The 23,049-nt window shown below is 63.5% G+C and overlaps 1 protein-coding gene across 2 annotated transcripts in view; it reads left to right on the top strand.

Moving 5' to 3' along the window:
* The window catches only part of RBM19 (RNA binding motif protein 19), a 131,724-nt gene that overhangs the window by 84,464 nt on the left and 24,211 nt on the right, over positions 1–23,049 (top strand). For both annotated transcript variants that reach the window (XM_039251191.1, XM_039251267.1), the window contains exons 22-23: positions 2,807–2,912; positions 15,103–15,223. In XM_039251191.1, coding sequence (XP_039107122.1) covers positions 2,807–2,912; positions 15,103–15,223 — 227 coding nt within the window. The remainder of the gene's footprint in view (positions 1–2,806; positions 2,913–15,102; positions 15,224–23,049) is intronic.

Raw genomic sequence — 23,049 nt, 5'->3', positions numbered from 1 at the left:
CTCCGCTTTCTCTGGCACGGTCTGTGCTCAGAAGGAAGGGAGACACGTGCCGTGACCGGTTCCTTGGCACCCCCTCCCCCTTGAAGAAGAGTGGGATTTCTGGAGCTACTGGGTCCTTGGACGGAGTATCTCATGCCGTGCAGAGGGGAGCTGTGGCCTCCCTACGCCCCCCCTCGGATTCCTGCGCGCAGTCCCTCGGGATCCAGGGCGCCCCTCTGCCATGCGCCCCGCCCCCACCCCGCGCCGAGCTCTCAGTGCCACTTCTCCAGACCACGCGAGCACACTGCCTTCAGCCTCTGCTCATCAGCTTTTCTCTCCACCTTTTAATTATTTTCCTTGCCTTTCTGCAGACCCTCAGCTGCTTGTCATGCACAGAGCACCCCTGGCTTGCGGCTCGCGGCCGAGGGAGGAATTAGCCTCGGCCTTGTTTCTCTCCCCCGTCTCTCACGCACACACTCACGTGAGCCAGCTCACCAGAAATTAGGGCCGTGAGGAAATCTGGGCAGAGGCCGCCAGGACCATCGAGGGACAGGATGGTCATCCACGTGGGCAGAGGCAGAGGCTGGCATGTGGCGTGAACGGGAGGAACTGGGACTCGGTCACTCTCTTTTGTCCCGGGGTCTTGGGTACATCACCGGATCCATTAGGGTCCAAGCAAGCCCTCCCCGGCTACCCACTTCCAGCCGTGGACAGAGCTCTGGCTTACCATCAGACCCGCCCGGGTTCGCATCCTAACCTTGCCCCTTGCTAACAGGAGCTGCTGCCTCCCTGACCTCAGTTTCCCCATCTGTAAAATGGGGGTGGCAAGACTAATTCACATCTGTGCTCTTTGTACATGCCCTGTGGCCTGCTTCCACACAGTCCTCGACACGTCCCTGTGAGTGCTGGCGGCGACGTGCCAGCAATTGTATCTACAGCCGGGACTGCTGTTTTCTCCCTTGTTCACTGAGCCAGGCACTGGCCTCCTTGCTGCCGCTTCCCTGAGAAGCGAGATGGAGGCGGCCTCTGCAGAGCCGGGCTCCAGCTCCGGGAAGGCAGAGGGCACACAGGCGTCCGCACCAGTGCCCTCCTTGAGAAGCACAGTGAGCCCTCTGGGGGCCCAGCCTGGGGCCTGGGGCAGGGGTGGGGGGACCTGCACACCCATGGGTTGTTGCAGGCTGTGGGCACAGCACAGCACGCGCTGGGCACCTGAGACCTGGGCGGTGTGCGCCGAGGCCTCCTCCTACCAGTCGTAACTGCTGTCACTCTCTGGTCCTCAGGGCCATCGGGCACACAGCACCATTTATCTGAACCAGCCTATGAGAAAACTCAGCCATCCCCCCCCGCCCTCCCCCTGCCTGCCCTGACAGATGCCCTGACCGAGGCCCGGGGCTCCCGTGGAGGAAGAGGTGGCGATGTCATGGGCTGCGATGGCCTTTAGGTGGCAGAAGAAAGCAGGGTTTGCAGGCTGGACTCCTCGGGCCTCCTGCCTCACCTTCCTGCCTTTCCCCACCTGCCCAGCCACTGGGCCCCCCCGGAGCCCGGAGCCCAGAGGAGCAGGCAGGCCCGCAAGACTGACAGGGCCCCAGCGCCTGCCCCGCAGCCCCTCCCCTGCCCGGGAGGCCGGCCTCCTCCCCAGCCTGGGGGCGGCCGCCGGGAGAGCTCTGAGGAGACGTGCAGATTCATTTTGAGGATTCATAATGCTGCATTTACACAGCGCCCTGCCTTCAGAAATGGGGCCGGCTGATGCCTGGTCATGCTGGCGGGGCCGCGGGTAGCGCCTCGGATTTAGCTTCTGTCGTTTCACGAGAGCTTACGGCCCTTAACTGTGTTTTTCACCCAATCGGTCTTTGGCCCCGGAGCATCCTAGGCCATTGAGTGTACGCGTGTGCGCCCAGGTGCCCGCAAGTACACGGAGATTTTCAAATAAAACAACCCCTCTTCAGATGCCGCGCACATTAAATATTTATTGGCAGCGATCTGTGCATATATATTTGATAAATGGACATTAGGATGGGGTTGGGGCTGGGAAGTGAGACAGCGGAGCCGGGGAGGCCTGATCCTTTTGTCCGGGAATTTCTCAGGCATTTCTGTGGGAGGAGAGGGCGGGTGGCGGGGGAGGGGAGGGTCCCGGCTGTGCTTACCTGTTAGATCCCTGCCAGGGGGAGCCAAGCTGTTTTTGTCTCCCGAGCTTGGCCTGACTTTGGTTTAGCAAGTATCAAAACTAAAGCCCAAATGTAGACGATCTGGGGTTTAAAGGAGCCGAGGTGCCTGGTTCCCGCGCTCGGAGCGCTGAAGAACCCCTCCCCCACCCCCCTGCATCCCGGGTCAGGGAGAAAAGGCTCATCCTGTTTGCTCAGTGCACACAGGCGTGCGGTGTGCTTGGCTCGGCCGTGCAGGCGTGTTCAGGCCAGGAGACCCTGCTGACTCCGCGTCCGCGTGCCTGGCTTGCACACAACGAGCGGCCCGCGCCCTGACCTGCCTGTGCAGGGCTGCATCCCCCACCCCCAACCCCCTGCCAGACCCTCAGCCCCACGGGCCAGGGGAGGACTGGGAATTCTCCATCAGCCTCTCCAAGCCCGTCACCCCTCCCTGCCCAGCACGATGGCCGGGATCTGAAAGGAGGAGGCCCGGCGTGTGCCCCGGAGCCTGTACTGGCCGGCGGGGAGGCAGCCCGGGTGTGTGCTGTGTGTGTGTGACCTGTGAGCACCTCTCTTTTCTAACCAGAAGGGATGAGTGTGCGAGTTGGTCCTGCCAACGCACACACACCCCATCCCCTGCGTGGGCCCCAATTCTTAAACCTCTTGTGTTTGCCGTTTGTCTCTAGCACCTTCGGGGAGCTGAAGACCGTCCGCCTGCCGAAGAAGATGGGCGGGACCGGCTCACACAGAGGGTTCGGCTTCGTGGACTTCCTCACGAAGCAGGATGCCAAGGTGAGGCAGGGCCCTCCCCCGCTTCCCCTCCCGCCCCCATCCCCCAGCCCTTTGTAGAAGCAGCGAAACGTCTGAAGGGACGTGGGTGGGCATATCCCTGCCCCGCCTGGTTTTCCCGGTGTCGGTGTCTCCCCGTCCCTGTTCATCTGTGCCGCTCCCTCGGAAGAAAGGACCCTGGGCGGTGCATTTCAGGGTGGGGGCAGCCCTGGGTCTCCCTCCCCCTCTCCTTCCCTCGCTCGCCCACCCACGTGACAGAAGCAGGCTCTTGGATACAATGTGGGGATGTGAGTGGCTTTCCCAGGCCTCCCGAGGTCAGACAGAGCCCCCGACTGTGAGCGCCCCCCAAAGGCGGGGTCCGGGGGCGGTGCTGGGAGAGGAGGCTCCCACAGGGACCTGGAGCTGGGGACCTGGGGCTGGGGCCTGTGGGTCGCGCTGCTTACAGACAAGGTTGGCCCAGGCGGGGGCCGCGGGGTGGAAGTACGGGGACAGAATTCTGCAGGCTCCTCGGGGACAGGACCCCTCTTGTTTCTGAAGCGGCGGCCTGTCGCGATCTTGGCCGCAGTGTGGCAGGTGGGCGTGGGTGCCAGGAGCACAGGCCGTGTGGTCAGGGGACTGGCTGTGTTCGCGGCTGCCGAATCCCCAAGGGAGGTGGCGGCATCACTGTCCCCGCAGGCCCTCTCACGAGGCCCCCCTTGTTGGCCTCCCCTCTCCTCGAGGGCGTGGGGAAGCAACGGGTGGGTCTCCCCAGCGCCGGGACCCCTCCCTGGGAAGGGCAGAGTGTGTATTAGAATCACACCCGTGGGCCCTCAGCGAGCGAGCGCGCATTGCCAGAGCCCCGGTGGGCGGAGCCGAAGGTGACATGTCAGGGACACAGCTGCGGCCTTTGTGGGCCCTGGGAACACGCACAGGCGCAGAGGGCACTCCTGGGACCTCAGGGAGCCTCGCCAGCCACCTTTGTCTCAGCGTCTTGAACTCAAGTGCCTGTTTTGTCGACACGTGGCCACGTTTGTCCGGACATCTGCTCTCCTTTCTTCTCGGCTGGCAGCCTTCCCCCGCCGCCTGTCCGTGGGCACCCCTGCATGCGGCAGCAGGGCCGGCGCCTTTGGGGGGACCCGCACAGGCTCAGAGGGCAGCCGTCCAGGGCCCTTCCTGCCGGCAGCGTGGCCCCCCAGCCGTGCTCCGTGCCTCGGTTTCCTCATGTGTAAAGCACCCTCCGGGGTGAAGGCAGAGGGTGCACAGGGACCCCCAGCATAGAGTGCTGGAGACAAGTGGGTTCCTTCTGCCCCTTCCCACCAGCCCTGTTCCCTCGAGAGCCGGCGTGCCCTCACCCCAGACGGACGGGAGGGGCGTGCGGGGCGGTGTTTCCTCCCCGGCCTGCCGACCAGCTCTGGGCTCCAGCGGGCGCGGGGGTTGGGCGGCGAGGGTATAGGGCTGTTGGCGCCTGTTTGATATCAGGGTTCCTGCATGAGATTGTGACCAGGGGCGGAAAGGGGGTTCACTCCCAACCCTGAGAGATGACTCTCGTGAAGGGGCTCGTTCGTAGGGCACAAACTCTGAAGCCAGACGGCCTGAGTTGGGGTCCTAGCACTCCCCTGTCTGCCAAGTGACCTCGGGCAAGCGACGGACTTTCTGTGTGCCTCCGTTTCTCCAGCCTTTATGAGCCGGGAGAGGATTTTCCTCAGGGAGCTCCTGTGAGGTTTGGGTGGGGTGATGTTCTTGGAGTGTTCCTGACCCCGGGGGCTCTGTCGGTCGGTTCGCTGTGGTGAGGAGGCGATGATGGGGTGAACTCAGGAGGAGACGGGACAGGGCCGAGGGGAAAGCTTCAGAGCTCCTCAGCCGGGAGGCATGCCTCTGGCACACAGTGGCCTCTGTCCGGGGCTGGGCTGGAGGGTCAGGCCAGGTGTGGGCTCCCAGCCCCCAGCTCCATGCGCGGCACTGCCGGGACGCCGTTGGTCACGGTCTTGTCCCCCGGGATCGCTGGGGCAGGGGCCGCTCCTCAGGTAGACGGGGCGGCGCCTGACCCCAGAGCCAGGCTGCGGACGTGATTTCCGAAGCCCAGCACAGCGGTCCGGGACTTACGGAGGGGGTCCGTCCCTTCCCCGCCTTCGGTCCTGGGCTCCAGGAGGGGGAGGGGTGGCTGAGGGCAGCAAGGACTCAGCCCGCGGTCCCTCCCCCGCCGCAGGCGGCAGCCGGGCTCCCACGGCCCCGCAGCAGCCCTTGCTCCGGGCGCATGAGGTGAGGACGGGGCCCTGTGTGTGGAGCTGCCCTGCATGCGGTGGGGCCCCACCAGGAGCGCGTCCCCCTGCACATCCTTTGCTCTTTTTGCTTCTCGGGGAAGCTGCCTCTCCCTCTTCTTCTCCGTGTCTGTCTGAAGAACTGTATTGTCTGCCGAGTGGCACATTCAGCACCTGCCGCTGGCCCGGAGAGCCGTGTGCGCGTCTGCTCGCAGTTCTGACTGCCGTCCGCGTCGAGGGTGGGCGAGAGTCCAAAGAGGGGGTGCGAGGCTGTGAGGAGACACCGAGGAAAACGCCCCGAGATTTTTACTCCCGCAGAAGGAGTCTGTGGGGGTGCTGGGGGATCATGCTATCCCCACCCTCGGGCGGGCAACCCCCAAGTGGCTGTCATCTTTCCAAAGCACCTGGGGAAGGAGCCTTCCTTGAGAAGCCTTCCCAGGGCGTCACTGATCCCCAGCCACCTGCATCCCTTGCTGGGGGCTCCACCCCCATTGCCCGGCAGGACCCCCTCCTGGAGATGGAGGGCGTCACTCTTGGCTTGGGTCACCCTTGAGCCTTGCGTCAGAGCCTCCCCTAGGGGCCCCGGGGCCATGCTCAGAGGGAGGAAAGGAGAAGGGGAGGGGAAGGGGAAATGGGGGGTGGGTACTGGGGGAGAAGGGAGAGGGTGACGAATGGCTGAGCGTTCAGTGTCGAGTCTGGGAAGCAGCAGAGAAACAGATCTTTTCTGGCTGGGGCCGGGACCAGGTATGTTGGCTCCCAGTACAGTGCTCCTTCACCAGCCTCAGCCAGCCCCCTTCACCTGCTGGCCAAGGCGAGCATTAGCTGCGGTCCATCCCTGGAGGCAGCCCCCCGGCACACGTGCCTGTCTGCACTGTCCCTCCACCCTCCGCTCTGAGTCTTCTGAGCTTCCTCCACGACACCGCGTTCCAGCCCGCACACGACCAGGGACTTTGTCACCCGTCAGGCCCCTCTGGGTCGAGCGCACACCCCCAGGCTGTGAAGAGAATCCTAGCACGAGGCGTGGCAGAGGCTGTCGTGGCAGAGCTCAGAGTAACCAGGCAACTGATGACAATAACCAGAGGCCCCCGCGACCGAGCGCGCCGGCTTTGTGTGTGACATGTACACCGCACGCGCATTGTCTCCTCCCAGCCTGCAGCGGCCCTGGGAGTCCTGCGCGAGGTCTGCATGCGTCCCTCCGGGTCTCCAGGCGGTTGCTGAGCTCTGTCTGCACCGCCGCAGAGTCCCGTGGACCGATCCTGCGAAGCCTGGGCCTGGCCACCGGGGCCAAGGCGCTGGGCTGGAGGAGACCCGTCTACCCTCGTCACGGGCTCGGTGATCTGGCACATTCCTGCACCCTGGGACGTTGGTCAGCCCTCGATGTCCTGGGCAGTGAACGTCAGCCCCTCTGAACATGCCAGCTTCCCCTAAAGCTCCAGGGGCAGTGAGCCGATGCTTCCCAGAGAGCCCGCCCCCTCAAGGGGGAGGGGGTGAGCCAGGCTGCAAGGAAAGACTGGAAGTCACGGGCTCTGCGGTCCCAAACGCAGTGGTCTTCCCCGGGTGGCCTGGGTCTGCACTTCTGTGCACTGTCGTCTCCCTGTCTCAGGTGCCCCATGGCTCCCTGGGCCCTGACGTTTCTAGAAGGGTGGCGTCTTGGCAGCGATGAGAACCGCCAACTTCTAAGAGCCCATCTTGGCAGGGAGGCTGCTGGGCTTTAGCCCTCATCGCTTTTAATCCTCCCAGGACTCTAGGAGGCGAGAGGCAGGTGGTGTTTGACATGTGGGGAAACTGGGACTCGAAGGGGTGAAGTCACTCACCCGGCCTCATGCAGCCAGACCTGGGCAGAGCTGGGAAACCCCGCGTGCTAATAGCCAGACACCAAAGCCTGTGCGTCCAGGGTGCTCCCCGCCTGGTTCACTCACTCACTTAACCTGAGTGCCGGCCCCCCCTCCCTGGCACCCCTGCCGCTGTCCACCTGGCACCCCGCAGAGAGAAGGGCTTGCCTATTAGAGGCGTTTTGGGGGAGGGGCCAGAGCATCTCTTGGGAGCGTGCCCAGGAGAGTGAGCACCCCAGTGTCGGGCTCATGAGCACGCGAGCCAGCGTCCAGCCCTCCCGAGCCCGACGGCAGCCTGGTCCCGGAGAGGCCCCCGTAGCCACAGGGCTTCTGTTGTGCAGCCACTGCCTCCCCCTCCCCCCATGTTTTGCCCAGAGCGGGCTGGTGCTGCAGGAGGAGAGGAAGGCCAGCCCGGAAGAGAAGGGATGGGAAGGGCGGACTCTCAGCCCGGGAACCGGAATATTAATTTTTCCCCCATGCGTGCGCCTTTAATTTCCCCTCCCCGAGCCCGCCGCGCCTTTGTACTTTTGCAGTTGTGGCTGTTTTTATTTGCTGCCGCTGCTGTTGTTTTAAAAGGTCTATTTTCACATGGAATGTTATCCAATTAGCAGAGCAATGTGTTGGCTTAAATAAACACTTGGGGGGAGCCGGCAGCAGGGAGACGTGATGGCGGCTGGCGTTGGCAGGCAGCGCTGTTCTCACCGTGGTAAACAACCGCCGCTTTAATTGTGGGGTCGCACCAGTTAATGTGTCCCTTCCCGGTTCTCGCGTCTGCACAGTGCTGGGGGAGGGGGCGGGGGGGCGGGGTGTGTGTGACATGGACGAGAGGCCCGGGCCTGGCCGCGCCCACGCCGTCGCCTCGAGGACTCTGCCGAAATCAGACCTGTGGCAGAGAGAGGGGGACCGTGAGGGGGCCAGATGGAGCCGCTCGGGGCAGGGCACCCGGCGGGGCCAACACGGGGCCGGGCCGTCCTGCCTGCCCTGTGAATGGAGATCGCCATCAGATCACCAGTGGCGTGAGCTCAACACACGTTTGCTTAATTGAGTGTAAGAAGGGAGTCGAGCACAGGTTCCGTGGGGCCTGTGGGAGCGCAGCGGGGTCCTAAGGGGCCGTCGGCCCAGCAGGGGAGGAGGCTGGGAACACCAGGAAGGGGCTTCACGTCCCAGAACCCCAGGCTTCTTGTCCGTCCCCATGTTGGAAATAATAGTGGCCCCTGAGGCGAGTGTGGAAACGAAGGGCCGGGGCCGGGCCGTGGCACCGCAGCACCAGAGAAGGGGTGACAGCTGAGAGTGCCGGGCCCCCGTGGGTCAGGGCTGCTGCTCGGAAGCCTGGGTAGCGGTTGTTTGTCTCCGGAAATGTTAACTGCAAGCACAGTCGGGAATTGGGGGTTTTGTCCCCACCTTTGTGTTCAGGCCCGTTGCTAGGCGTGCACACTGATGCCTGTGTTTCTTTAGGGAGGTTTATGCCTAATTCCATCATTAGAGCCTAATTCAAAAAGTGTATTTGAATCCTGAGCCTTACATCTCAAGGCCAGGATTCAGGTTCAGCCAACACATCTACAAGCCACTGTCCTCAGCGTAGCAGGTGGGCGTCCTTTATCACCAGGGCAGCACTGTGAGGTGCCCCTCGGCTCAGCCTGTCCCTCCGTCCGGGCCTCTGGCCACGTGAGAGGGACCAGGGCTCCAGTGTCCTCACTTCGGGCTTATCCGGTGGGCAGGACGCATGGCCAGGGAACGGCCAAGCTGGACAACTCTCTCCCTGCAGGAGCTCCACTGGCAACTCACCGCCAACGGCACCAGCAGCCACCAGGAACCAGGGCCTTGCCGTGCCCCGGGCACGGGGGCCAATGGAAGGTGCTCTTACTTACTCTTCTTGGCGGCCATGGGAGGTCCAAGTGCCCCCATTTTGCAGCTGAGAAAGAAGAACCCCAAAGGAGTTCCTCGGCAGATCACGAAGCCAGAAGGTGGCAGGGGCCCCACTTGGAGCCCAAGGTCATTACCATGCCGCACCGCCCCATTGCCTTGTCACTTCTGCCCATTGGCGACCTGGCGTCGGACCTCCTTCCCTGGTGGCCCTTTCATCTCTCCAGAGGTCAGAGGCGGTGCCTTGCCTTCGGGTCCCCTTGAGTGGCCCTGGCTCCTGGCGGGTCCTCTGGACCCGCCTGGTGTTGTCTTGAAGTGGATGGGGCCGCGTGGAGGAAAGCAGGAAAGGCAGGAGACACGTCTGTTCATCTGGGAGGTGGAGACCCAGCAGCCTAGAGCCAGGGCCCCGGGCGTTTCTCCCAGAAACTCGTCCTCAGGTCTGCGGTGCTCTAGCGTGAAATGGCCCGAGGCGCTGCAGGGGGTCCCACGGCCGGTCACCCAGACTGTCCCGGGACCGGCTCCCACTCCACCCCCCAACGTGGGCCCTGGGCAGCTGGCACAATGGACTGAGAGCCCGTGGGATCGTGGGAGCCATAAGGCAGGGGCGGAACGGTCTGCCCCTCAGCCCCCGGACGCTGCCCAGAGAGGCACAGAACGGCCCGGGGCGACAGACCCTCCTCCCAGGAGCCAAGCCCCCCCCCAGCAGCCCCAGCCAGGGCCCAGCACCGTCCCCTCCACTCAGGCCTGTGCGCCTGGGCACACATGGTCACCCTCGGCTGGCTCAGGCCACGCTTTCTCCAGGCACTGGGGGTACAGATGGCCTGGCGCAGGCTGGCGCTGCCCGTGCCCAGGTGGACCTGACGTCTGCTGAGGGCCGTAGCCCCCGCACTGTGCTCGGCCAGGGGCGGCAGGCCCGCAGGCGCCTGGACGTGTAAAGACAGAAGTCCCGTGCTCAGCCTGGGGCGGTGGCCCAGCCAACGGCAGCGAGTGGACCTCTGTTGCGGGGGAGGACTTGTGTCTCCAGGGAGAGCTGCAGAAAGGCCAGCCTTCCAGCGCCTTCCTGTTCTGGGAAGATGGCTGCCAGGCCCGGCCACGGTCCTTCCCTGCTCCGCCTTCGAAGATTGCTTTCCGGGGGTGGGGGGGAGCCAAAGAGGCGGTGGAGGCTAGGCTCTTGGTGTCCATGGTTGGTGGCTCGGGTCAGAGGAGACCCAGGGGGCGTGGTTCTGGTACAGCTGAGCCAGGGACCTGAAGATGACGGGAGTCGGCTTGCACCCCAGCTGGCCCGCCCTCCGCAGTGGGCCTCACCTCTCGGAGTGGGGCCCCGCCCTGAGGCCTGCCGTCTGCAGCAAGAAGCCCATCTGCCCCGGGGTCGAGGCACAGGGACTCAGGGCAGCCATCTGGGTCAGCAGAACCCCCGATGCTCCAGGAGAGATTTATGGAGGACTAAGTAGGGCTTGGGACCAGTGAGAGGGGAGAGGCCACCGGCAGGGGAAGCTGTCCCCCCGCCCCGTTGCCCCCCCCCCCACAGGACTGCGGGTGCCTCCCATTTGCTCACCTAAACAGAAACCAGAGGGCGAGAGCCTGGGTCACACGGTCTGTGGGGGCCGAGAGGGGGGTAGGAGGTGAGGACAGGAAGCGGCTGCAGGGAGCAGAGGCTCCCCTCTCCTCACGGACTGGCAAGCGCACCCGTAGATTTCCACAGTGAGCCGGGGGGTGCTCCGGCCATCTACTGTGCACGGGTGGCTTGGGTACCGGCTCCCGCCCCCTAGGGCCCCGAAGTCCTACACGCTAGCATCAGGCCTTCCCCTCCCGGCTGCCAGACCCCGGACCATGCACGCCAGGTCTTGTCCTCACCGAAAGGCAAGGGGGCCTGTGCCCAAGGGCCGCCGGACACGGCATGTTGTTCTTCGGTCCCTGTGGTCTGCATCGCAGGGTTGAGAAGGGACCACAGCAGGCTCCTTCAGCCAGCCCGCCATCTCTAGCCAGGACCACCTTGACCATCCCTTGCAGTCTGCAGACGTCGGTGAGGGGTGCTGCCCCATTGGCTCTGTGAATACAGTAGCCACCCCACCCCCCCATCCACAGTTTCCGTTCCTGTGGTTTGTTACCCACGATCGACTGTGCTCCAGAAGCAGATGGGCCTCCTCCTCAGGCCACGTGGCCTCATAACCATGTCACACGCCTGCGTCACGCACTTCACTCCATCTCGTCACACGGCCTTTTATTGTCTCTTGTCCTCAACGAGGGGACCAGAGAGTTCCGTACAGTAAGATGTTTCAGAGAGAGACCATGTTTGCACAACTTTTTATTACAGTGTGTTGTCTTAGTTATTGCCCTTCACTATTAGTTATTGTCGTTGAGGCTCTTACCGGGTCTGATTCGTAAGTTAAACTTTCCCGCAGGCATGTGTGTGCAGGAGAAATACCACGTAGATGAGGCTCAGTACTGCCTGTGGGTTCAGGCATCCCCTGGGGCCCTAGACCGTGTCCCCTGTGGATGGGGGGGGGGGGTACTACGTCTCCTGGTCACTCCCTGTCCCGAGCACTGTACTAGGGGGTGTCGGGAGGGGGGGCCTTCCCTCCAGGGTTCGAGGCTGAGCCGAGGAGGTTGGCGCACAGGGCGGGTGCCGGAATGGAGGTTGTGTGCACAGGGCACGGGGAGGGTGCCTGGCTGCAGTCTGTGAGGAGAGCAGGGCACACTTCCGAGCCCAGGGCGGGTGTTACAAAGGCCCAGGGGTGGGACGTACGGAGTCTGAAAGGAAAAGCAGGAAGGAAGTTGGCTTGCACACAGGCCTTAGCCAGCGCCTCTGTTTTCCTTTCATTGAAATCGGAGAGAGGTGTCCGTTCTCGTGAGTAGGCCGTGGTCATGCGCTCTGAGGTCTAACCCAGGGGGTCCTGAGGGAAGAAAACAGGAGCAGAAAGAAGGTGGGTGTGAGAGAAGCACACGGCCAGGAACTTCCTCCCGAAACACCACATGGCACTGACCCCTGGGCGCTCCAAGATAAACAAGGCGCTGAGACCCGACTTGGTGGAGGGCGTGTGCCCACAGCTGAGGTTCCAGAACTCTTCAGGGGAAGGCGGCGTGGGCTCTCAGGAGGCACACGGGCCAGGAAGGCCAGGGCTGCAAGTTCCCCTCCGCTGTGCCTGGAACCTTCCGTGTTCCTCACTGTCTTCCTCTGCACTCGTCTGAAAGCCCCTTGAGGCCTGGGCTGTGTCCTCCCCTTCCCGAACCCTCCCTGCCTCCTAGGATCCCCCCCACAATACAGCAAAGTCTCCTTAGGCTCCTTTAGTGAAATGCAGTTAGTCCAGACTGTCCAAGGCCAGTTTTCAGCCTTGAGTCACTGTCCCCGCCGCCTGCGACAGCTTGGGGCCACCATGGCAGCAGGCGTTGAGGGAAGCAGCCTGGTCGCATGTTCACCAGAAGGGACGGGGCGGCGGGGGGGGAGTCCTATTTTGGGAGGAACCATGTGCTGCCCTCCCAGTGCCAAACGCACAAGAGCTTTTGTGTCCCTCCGAGCGTTATTCCTGTTCTCAGGCCATACGAGGGGCGCAGAGGGCATCCGTAATGGCAATGACAGCCCGCCGTGCTGGCGGAAGTGCTGGACTTCACAGTTCGCGGGCCCTCCTGTCCGTTCTTTGCAGCCGCCCCTTGAGGAAGTACGTCCCTGAGAGGTTAAGCAGGCTGCCCAGGCTCACACAGCTGCTAAGTGGTGCAGGAGGGATTTGAACCCCAGCTGCCCAGGCCCAGACCGCCCCCCGCCCCCCGCCACCTCCTGGCGTCAGAATCCCTTCAAGGAGGACAGGAGCGCTGGGAAGGGGTGATGTCAGAGGGGGCCGGGAGAGGGGGTCCCTGGCAGCTCCCGTGCTGGTGAACCTCCCCGGGCTCCTCCTGGCAAGGGAACGGAGAACGGGGCTCCCGGGGGCAGGAGGGAAACGCCAGTCTGAGGCCCCACGGCCGCAGGCACAGAGCAAGGCCGGGCCACCTCCCGTGCTCTGCTCCTCCCTGTGGCTCTGCTTCCACCAGACGCTGCCTCCCGGCCGCCCCGCTCAACCATGTCCCTGGGGCCACAGGTCCTTGGGGACCCTGGCGCCGTCCACTGGCCACACCAACTCCCGCCGACTCCTCTCCCCTGTCTCAACACCCCCGGCCCCCCAGCCCGGCTGCCTCAGTGCCGCGCCAGCTGAGAACGCGTGTGTTTTAAAGCTCTGAATGGGCCATTTCGGCTCGGGGTCCAGATGCGTTTTTATCTCCGCGTGGAACAAACGCAGGGGCTCTGCTGGCGGCGGAAAGAGTTTTTTAAATTAAACTGGAAAAAAAAAAGGGAAAGAGAAAGTTTCCTGCACCTGGCCCTCTTCGGAGAGGCGGATCTGAGAACAAAGTGGTTTTTTTTTCAATTCGGCCACATGTCTCATTTTTAAAAGGTGCATGGCCCACCCAGGCTTTTCAGGTTCCGACGTGTGGGGGGTGGTCAGCTCTGTGCCCCACCCCCCCCGGGGCTTGCTGCGTGGTAATCCCACACTTACCCCATTGTACAGATGAGAAGACAGAGGCTACAGCGGTAGCCAGTAGTTCCCAAGGTCCCTACACTTCCCTAACAAAGCACCATAGGGACAAAACCAACCGAACTGTGTTGGCGCCCAGTTCTCAAGGCCAGAAGTTCAAATTCAAGGGGCCAAGAGCGTTTGGTTCCTTTTGAGGGAGGCCTGTCCCCTGCCTCTCTCCCCAGCTTCCAGGGACAGCAGCATCCCGCGGGGCGCTCACCGTGTGTCTCTGTCTGCGCGCGGCCGTCTCTCACCAGGACGCAGTCGTAGTCGGGTGAGAGGCCCTCCTTCTCCAGTGTGCCGTCCTCTCAATTTGACGTCATCTGCAAAGACCTGGTTTCCAAATAAGGCCACAACTTGAGGCCCTGGGGGTTTGGATTCCAACAGCTCTCCTTGGAGAGAAGGGGGTCCAGCCGGTAGTAGTCACGCTGCAGCTGCGGGCTCGGGGCGGGATCCAGGTCTGGCGCAGGGCCCTCCTGGTCACACGCTGCTCCCCGTGGCCCCACTTCTCGGGCCACGTGGTGCTGCCGCAGCCCAGAAGCAGAGGCGAAGGGGCCACCGTTAGCCACCGTGGCTCCCAGGGGTCACGAGCACCCACTGCTGACCTGCGGCCTCAGGGTGCAAGCGTGATAGTCTGCAGTGGCACCACCACGAGGAGAGCTCGAGTCTATTGAGCGCTTACTGTGTGTCCCCCCCCGCCCCGCCCCCCCCCACCCCCCCGTTCCAGGTATCTTCCTCTTCTCCCCTAGAGCCGTTAGATTGGCACGCCTCCGACTTTCCCACTTCATCGATTTGAAAACTGAGGCCTGGGAGATGCATCGACGCGCGTAAGCCCTGGAAGCTTGCCTGCCTGCGCAGGCGCGGTGGCTCCAGGCACGTGGCCTCCATGAGCCACGGGAGTGCTCCGGGAAGGGCCCCTGCGACATTTGGGAGGGAGCTCGCCAGTCCTGTGGTTGCGTCAATATGAAACGTCCCAAACGGGCAGATCCAGAGACCGGGGACCGGGCCAGATGTGGCAAGGAGGTTGGGGGTGGGAAACCTTGTGACACTGTGGGGACGGCCACACACGTCTGAATGTCCCGAGAACTAGCGCGCCCTGTGCTTCCTGTGGGTGACTTGCGTGGTATGTGGATCGTATCTCAGTAAAGCTGCCATGCGTGAACTCGGGGAGGGCAAGACAGGGCTACTGAGCTGGGAGAAGGAGCCAGAGCCTGGGAGCCCGGAGGCCATCGGGGGACCGGGGGTGTCCTGGCCTAGGGCATAAGAGGCCGGGGACAGAATCCGCAGGGCTAGCGAAGGACAGGGCTACCAGGGGACAGTGAGGGGCCTGCACGGCTGTGACCATAGCTAGATGGGGCTCGGCCCTCTCGCACGGCGCTGCCCCAGACGGCCCGGTGGGAGGTGAGCCAGCTAATGGGGTGGCCCTCCCCGGGCAGGACACAGCTCGGGGAAGGAGACGCCACTGGCCCAGCACCAATTATGAGCCCGGACGGCAGGCGTATTGACGGCACTGTCACTGGCAGCTCCCTCCCTGGGACATAACCCTCTAATCGAATAAAGTGGCCGAGAGCTCCCACCCCCTGGCCGGGGAGCAGGGATCACAAGGGCCGGAACCTGGCCTCTGAGCGCGAGGTCGCGGTGGGTGGGAGGGGGCAGGAGGGAGCGCCTGCGGGTAGGGCCCAGCTCACTGACACTTCCATTTCCTGCCCTCGCCCCCCAGAGAGCCTTCCACGCCCTGTGCCACAGCACCCACCTGTACGGCCGGAGGCTGGTGCTGGAGTGGGCCGACTCCGAGGTGAGCCTGCAGGCCCTGCGGCGGAAGACGGCCGAGCGCTTCCACGGTAAGCATGCCGCGCGGGGGCCCCCGAGAGGGCTGCCCTGGCCCTGGCCGGGCCGGGCCGCGTGCGTCAGGGTGCCCGCTCTCCCTCCCAGAGCGCGCTGGGCGCCCCCCAGCTGCCCCCTGCTCTGCCTTCCGCCCTCCTCTCCTCGCTGCGCACCCAGAGGCCGACCAGCGTGCACCACGTCAGCAGTCTCTGTGCCCTTTGGCTTCCGGTTGGGCCGGGTCACTGGGAGGCCTGGCAGGAGACTGGGGAGAGGAGGAGCCTGGGGTCATGGTGTTTGTCCCCTCCCGGCCCCATCACCCCCCTCCGCTCTCCGTCCCGCCAGGTTTCCGCTGGCTGGCTGGCTGGCACTGCCCCCGTTTGGTGGCCCTCTCTACGCAGCGGCCAGCCTGAGGGGGTCACTGCCGCCAAAACCCCTACCCTCTGCCACCTCTTTGCTCGACCCTCCTCACTTCCTTGGTTTGAGGGCCGTGCGTTTTCTGCCATGGTCCCCGGTCCTGACCCACCTCTCACACACCTTTGTGGGCTCGCCGATCACTCAGCCCTCCCCCGCAAACACTAAGCACCTGTTCCGTCCCAGCGCTCGCGGCTGCGACCTAGCCGGCCGTCTTTCCGGGTGGAAGAGGCCGGTGGGCACACTTGTTTGCGCGGGTGGTCTAGAAAGGCCTCCCGCAGAGCTGACGTTCGTGCCCACGAAAGGGCCACCTGAGCAGTGGGGACCTTGGCTGGGCGCGTGAGAAACGGGAGGCCAGCGTGGCTGGAACAGATGAAGTGGAGAGCGTGGAGGGCTCACCGGGGCCTTGTCTTCTCCGGCAAGTTCTGGGGAGTCAGGAGGGGTTGAGGGAAAGCCGCAAGACCTGGGCCACACCGGGCATGTGGCACGTGCCCCCACTGCCCCTCCCAGCGCACCCCCACACTCAGGTGAACCTGCATCCTCTCCTTCCTCTCCCGCCGTCTCAGAAGTGTGTGCAGGGCCTGGCCAGAAAGGGGCGGCTGCTGGCCTCCTGCCTCAGGGTCCTGGAGGCCTAGCGATGGGGGTCCAGGAAGCCTCACTGAGCTGGGCACGCATCCCTTCCTCGCGCCGGCCTGGGAAAGCCGGGCTTGTTGAAAGGGCCCCGTGGCCTCACCCATGGCCTCGGCCCTGGCCACTATCAGGTCTCCGGTAGCGGTCTGTCTTCCTCTACCCAGGGGTCCTGGGGACAACTAGCAGGTTCCTGGCTCTCGGGGACTTTTCCCGGATGGACCAGTCCACCCAGCGCCCGGCACCGCTGCCCTCCCCCATCCCCGCCGCCCAGTGGTGTCACCGGGAGGCAGTCGAGGTGTTGGCCACACCGCCCGCCCTTCCCCCACTTGTCCTTGTAGGGATGGAGCCTGGGGTGGGGACACACTCATTCACCATCCTGGCCAGTGACCCTCGCTGCCCCAGTCATGTAGCAGCTTAGGGGGACCTAGGGAGGGGGTGGCCCGCTCAGGGCTGTGAGTTCTCCCTGGGCCTCACGTGTCTTGCTCTGGGCCAGCAAGCGGGCTCCCCGGCAGGGTCTGGGGACGTGAGGCCACATCCCCGGCAAGTGTGCTAAGAGCTGCAGAAATAGGACTGCATAGCCACCGACCCTTCAGGACACACCCCTGCCTTCAGGACACACCCCTGCCTGCACTTCCCAGCCCTTCCCAAACGCCGTGTCGTGTGTCATGCTCTTCCCATGTGCTCTTCTCTCTGCTCACAATGCCCGATGCCCAGCCCTCCAAGTGGTTTTGAACCAGGCGGTGCCTATTCAGCCGTCAAGGCCCAGCTCAAATGACCCCTCCCTCAGGAAGCCTTCCCTTGGTCCACCCTCCTTCTCAGGTATCAGTAATGGCTCCGTCCTCTGCTCTCCTTCGTCTGTTCCTAATTTCTTTCTTTTGCTGTCTGTCCTCACCGGGCTGAGGCCTCCCCAGCAGGGAGACCATGTCCTACGTTCACAGCAGGGCCCTCAGGCTGAGGCGAACGAGCAGCTGGAGGGATCAGGACTGAGTACACAGTCGCCGGCTTACGACTCAATAAGTCCCCAAGTCCTGACGTGCAGGAAGGGAACCTGTCCTTATCGACAGCCATCGGCAGCCCCAAATGCACCCGTCGGCAAATGTTTGTGTAAGGGACTCTCCCCGTCTCCCCACCCCCTGCCTGTCCCCGGGGCCGGCGGCCTGCAGACTCAGCGGTTATGCCCTGCCTGGGAGAGGAGCCCCCTTCAATAAATTGAGTGCCAAAGACAGCGTTATTGCCTCACCCCAGCGGAGAGCCGGCCAGGGGCGTTTCCGCGGGGTCGGCCATCTCCAAGCATCGACTGCCGGCCGAGGCCTCGACAAGCAGGGACGGTCCTGGTGGGGGGAGAGGCTTATTTATAGGGTTCTTCCCATCCCTTCCCCGACAGCCCCACAAGACGGGCACGATTAGCCCCGTTTTGCAGACGGGAGAACGAGACCAGGCCGGCGTCGGAGGGATGACGCGTGACCCCTGCTGTCTGTGAAGGGCTCATTCTGTGCCGGGCCCGTCCTCAGTCTGGGAGCTGCGGGGTCTCACGTTTCCTCACGGAGCCGCAGCCGCTTCAGGCGCTGCGGACTCCATCTTACAGACAGAGAAACTGAGGCACTGCCCGCCGTCACGCAGCTGGAAAGTGGCAGGTTGGAACAGCAGCCCCGCTCTGGGGTCCGTACTGGGGGGGCGGGGGCGTGTGTGTGAGCATTTACTGCACGGCTGCCTTCGTCCGGACTCAGCCAGACCCTGAACGTAGAACCTCCAGGGTCCCTTCCAGAAACGCAGGGGATGAGTAGTAGATGGTGATGGGAGACGTCATACCGCCCTTTGGCCTTGACACCGCGCCCCCTCACGGAAGGCCCCGTGGCGTGCGTGTCACGGTGTCCCCGCTTCCAGGTACGGCGCCTCAGGTGCAGAGGTGACATGAGGCCCCCGAGGTGGTTGTGAGGGTCAGCCGGGCTCTGTGTTGAGACTCCCTTTGTCCCTGGAGGAGCATCACCCTCGCAGGTTCTGGAAGGGGCCATCGGTGCCATCGACTCGGAGCTGACGGAGCCTGTGGAGGCCAGTGCTCCCAGCTGTCCTGGCACTAAGAGTAGGCAGGTCCCACTGGGAAACAGAACTCACCCCGAGGATTGGCAGGAAGAGGTTGTAATGTGGAGGGGTGGGCAGGGGCGGGAGGTGAGCGATCCCACCCCTCACCCCCCCACTCCCCTCCCATCCCAGGGCCTGCAGGAGCAGAGGGAGGAAATGGTGCAGACAGCCACCCAGTCCCCTGGTGCAGGGGACACGGCCAGTGGCAGAGAACCCAACCAAGCAGGTGGGGAGCTGGGGGGGGGGGGGATGCCTGCAGCTCCCTCTCCTCCCACTTCTGCTCTCCTCGGGGCCTCCCATTGGCCCGTTGCATTTGTAAGCCAGAGGGCCACGTCCCCCAGGGGCACCTTCCGGGGGACACCAGAGAATACGTGTCCTGCCCACGAGCGTCCAGGCGTGCAGCTGGGGTGAGGGGCAGAGCATCTGGTCTGGAAGGGTCTTTCCGAAGCGTGGCCATGTGGCAACCCTCTGCACTGGCCTCACCTGTCCGGCTCGTGCAGAGGTGGCAGAAAGGCAGCCTGAGAGTTTGGGGGACAGAGAGCCCGAGAGGAATTCCCAGTGGTGTTTCACAGCACTGTTTCCTAAAGAAACACGTGATAATCCTCTTAAAACAAAAGCAAGCTCCCTCCAGAACACAGCAAGATAAGAGACAGGGATTTGTACCCTGAATCCGTGAAACCTTGTCTGGCGGCCCCTAGTCTAGGGCTGGCCTCAGAGGGGCTGTGAACACCCAGAAATGTCCCCCGGGGGGCGTGCAAGTGCGTGTACGCCCACACCCCTCTGGTAAGACGATCTTGTCCAATTTTCAGTAAGGTCCTGGTCACCCCAGAAGGCTGGCTTTAGGAGAGAGCGCTGCCCTTGTCATCAACAGGACCCCCTTTCTGCCGCCTTCTGGCTGGGTGTGTGGCGAGGAGTCCCTTGCCCGCGAACGAGCCAACCAGTCTAACAAAGCCACCACTTCTAGAACCATTGTGAAGACGGCATGCAGAATAACAAAAGCAGCAGGAGATGCCTTTTTGTTTTTTTCCACTCACGCTCCCAGGAGGTCCAGGCTGCTTGTGCGCCCATTCTTCAGATGAAGGGACGAGGCGCGCAGAGATGAAGTAGCTTGCCCCGGGTCGTGCAGACAGTAAACGGGGCAGGGAGGGCAGGTTCAGACTCGTGTAGTCAGGCTGAAGTGCCCCGTACCGAGGGTGACGGCTCTGCCCATCCTTCCCACGCCCGCTGGACCCGGGGGTGGGGGTAGACGCATCTGTGCAGAACAGGTGCCCGGAATCATGCGTCCCTCTAACCCACCCACCCCGTTGTCTGTCTGATCTCTTCAGGAACCCCCTGCGGGTTCAGAATGGGGCTGCTGGCTTCCTGCTCTCCCGGCCGGACCCTTGTCCCCTGATCTGCCCCTTCCCTGTGGTGAAAAACACCCGCTCTTTTATGTCCAAATCCGCATTGTTCGGTGCTTCCCGGGCCCTGGCAGGCCCCAAGGGCAGGTGGGAGCCGTGCAGTTTCCTCCCTCTGCCCTGAGCTCTGCCAGGAAGGCGCACGGACCTTGGGTGGAGGCCCAGCCTGAGCCCCGAGGCCGCGACAAAGCGCTCCCGGTGGAATGCGGGCCAGGGAGAGGCAGGCCGGCATCTCAGCCATCCAGCCGGGCCAGGCACAAAGCCTGCTGGCCCACCGAGGGCGCCCCAGCCCCTGCGACCGGCCCCTCTGCAGCCCCGAGTCCCGGATGAGCCTGGGTCAAGGTGGGCAGCTCCATGAAGGGTGGGGCTCGACAGCGCTGATGATGATTATTACCGCCGTAACAACGTTCATCTGTTAAGCCGCGCTCCGTGCCAGGTGCTGTGTGCGGGCGTTAACCACAGGGGTTAGTCCTGCAGAAGCTTAGGCGCTGAATACCGTTGTCACCGTCCCTTTCGCACACGAGGAAACTGAGGCACAGGAGGGCAGATGACTTGCCCAAGGGGGCACCTAGTTGCTCGCGGCTGAGTCAGGAGTCTTCCTTTCAGCAGGCGCGCCGGTGCCCTCCCGTTTGCCCCAGGCCGCGCCCCGGTCCCTGCTCCGTGACCCCAGGCAAGGCACTCAGGCCAGCTCGTTGTCACCTGTACGGCAGGACTGGGGTGCCTGCCTCGTTGTGGCCGAGGGAGGTGATGCCTGTAATGCACAAGTGAGCGTGTGACAAATGTGTCCCCTCTCTGTGCCGCCAGGGGCACCTCGTCGACCCTGCACCGCACTCAGGCCCGGCTACGGCGGATGTGCTAGGGCAGAGAACACAGGGCGCAGAGGAGCCCGCGTTTCACAGGCGCAAGTGACCCCCAGCGCGCGCATGTGTGTGTCAGACGGAATGTGCCAACGTGTGGGCAGCGCTCAGGACGGGGCGTTTCCGTCTGACTCTGGAGGCCACAGCACTTCCCTGTCTCGAGCGCAGAGCCCCATGCCTGGCACACAGTAGGCGCTTAGCGCACAGTAGGGAGGAGGAGGAGGAGGGAAAGGAGGAGGGCTCCTCGCTGGGGAAAGCTGGCAGCAACGCCCTGCCTTCCGACGCAGCTGTGAGGACCAAACATGCTCGGAGCCGGCCTGGTGCCGCTTGCCCAGGCTCCTGCACTGACAGCTAGTTTTAAGCCCCCAGCTTCCCCACCTTCTGGAAGCCTTCGTCCTCCCCGTTGTCCCCATAGTCCCTATAAGACGGCAGGGGATTCCGTGTCCAGTCACCAGGTGATGCCGACCAAACACCCGTTGGATTGAACGACAAAGGGCAGTTCTATGAAGGTCGTAGGAAAAGTTGCCCTGAGTCTGCAAAGGCCTTGACACCAGACGGAGCTACTTCGAGAGGGAATAGCGAGACGGCCCTTGTGCACAGAGCCGCCCTCCCCCTCGCCCCTGCCCTGCCCCCGCCTCCCCTCCGGGCCCCGAACCAGCTCCCCCCTCTCTGCCTCGCAGCCCGCGGTAGGTGAAGTGCTATTCTTCCGCGCCTCGCGTGTGGGAGGGTGAAAACAGAGAGCGAGGAGGGGAAGAAGCAGGAAAGTCGGCCACTGGCTGTGTCCCTTTCTTCCCGAGCGTGTTGCAAACCAGCAGGGTCGAGGCATCGAGAAGCTTTCAGGCCCTCGGCAGGCCGTGGTGCCCGCGAGTGGCACCGAGAGAACATAATGGTAGAGCAGCAATCCGCCCGCACAAGCCTCTGGTCCGGAGCCTGCGCCGCCAGGGAGGCCTGGGAAAACAGGCTTTTATTTGGCCGGGAGCGCGGCTCCGCATCCCGCCGTTGTCTTATTCCAGCTGCGAGGGCTGATGGGCTGTGGTTAGCGGCTGCACCTCTCACCTCCGGAGCCGGGAGCGCAGACATGAGCGGCATGGTAAGCGGCTGGCCGCGGCGCCTCCCCTGCCCGCCCGGCCGCCCGGCTCCAGAAGCAGAGAGATCTGCTGTCTCCCAATGCAGATGGGTGCCCTCCCGGGCCGGTCGCTAGCCTCTAGCGCATGCTGCCCCCACGCACCACCCCCTGGCCCCCCTGGCCCTCAGGTCTCCCAGAGCATCGGAGATTCGTCCTTTACACCATGCCCCTTATCTTCTCAATCCCCCCCTCAGTCCCCCCACCCCGTCTTCCTGCCGCTTCGTGTTCACGGGTGCGACTGTCTGATGCGCCTTGTCCCTGAGAGGCTCTGTTCCCCGGGCCCAGCGCCCTCTCTGCACCCCCTGCCTCAGCCCTGCATCTGGCGCGGCGTGGGCGCTCCGTGACTATCTGCGGGGTAGATGAGTGAGCACCGGAACGGCCCCTCCTAACCGAGCCACTAGTATGTACTGGGCGCCGTGCAGGAAGGCGCTCGGTTTCTCCTCACTGTCACCCCATGGGAGGGGACCCAGGGCGCGGGAGGGCCGGATGGCATGCTGCAGGCCCCATGGGTGGCCGCGTGTGCAGCCGGCAGCGGGGCCCTGCCTGGCCCGAAGCCAGCCCTTCCCCACCTCAAACCTCGGCGCTCTGAGAGAGGCAGCCATGTGACTTCTCAGCAAAGACCACGTCCAGTGCAAGCAAGAGAAGAGGAGGGGAGGGCCGTGTGGGGGACTCGCTGGTTCACAGGGTGTGTATGGCTGCGTCCTAGCGCCACAGACAAGGACCAGGCCCGGTGCCACAGAGACCAGAACTGTGCACAGTCTCACCATTTCCAGAAGTTTCTAGGCCTTGGGGCTTATGACACGGATGCCCTTATTTTATTTAAAAGCCATGGGGGAGGCGCCTAATCCCACCACAACATGTTTTCTCAGAGAGTGTACGGTTCTAGAAGCATCACAGCCACACCCTCATCCCCCCGACCCCAAGCTGGAGTGCTCTGCTTAAGAACTGCAGCTTTCCCTGGAAAGGAAGCCTCATTGCTCTGCTCATCGTGTACTCCACTCTTTCATTCATTCACTCGCTCAACTGCACACTGACCACCAAATGATCCAGCCTTACTCAGCACTGAGGTCAAAGCAGTGAACAAACGTGAAGGCCCCTGCCCTCGTGGAGCTGATACTTGAGGGGGAGAGAGACACATGACACAAAAGAAAAAGGCGGTGCCAGTGGAGTCGGGATGATTGCAAGCCCTGAGGAGGAAAGTAAAAAGAGTAACAATACACTCCTCAGGGTGGGGAGGAGTGGAGAGATTTCAAGTACAGTGCTTGGAGAAAGTCTTTCCGAGGAGTCAGTGCCTTTGTGATGGGAAGAAGGAAGCCAGTTGGCCGAAGACCAGAGGAAAAAAC

This window comes from Hyaena hyaena, unplaced genomic scaffold (genome assembly GCF_003009895.1).
Source record: "Hyaena hyaena isolate Hyena2069 unplaced genomic scaffold, ASM300989v1 scaffold_0, whole genome shotgun sequence".
NCBI lineage: Eukaryota > Metazoa > Chordata > Mammalia > Carnivora > Hyaenidae > Hyaena > Hyaena hyaena.
This window is presented reverse-complemented; position numbering and strand designations above follow the sequence as displayed.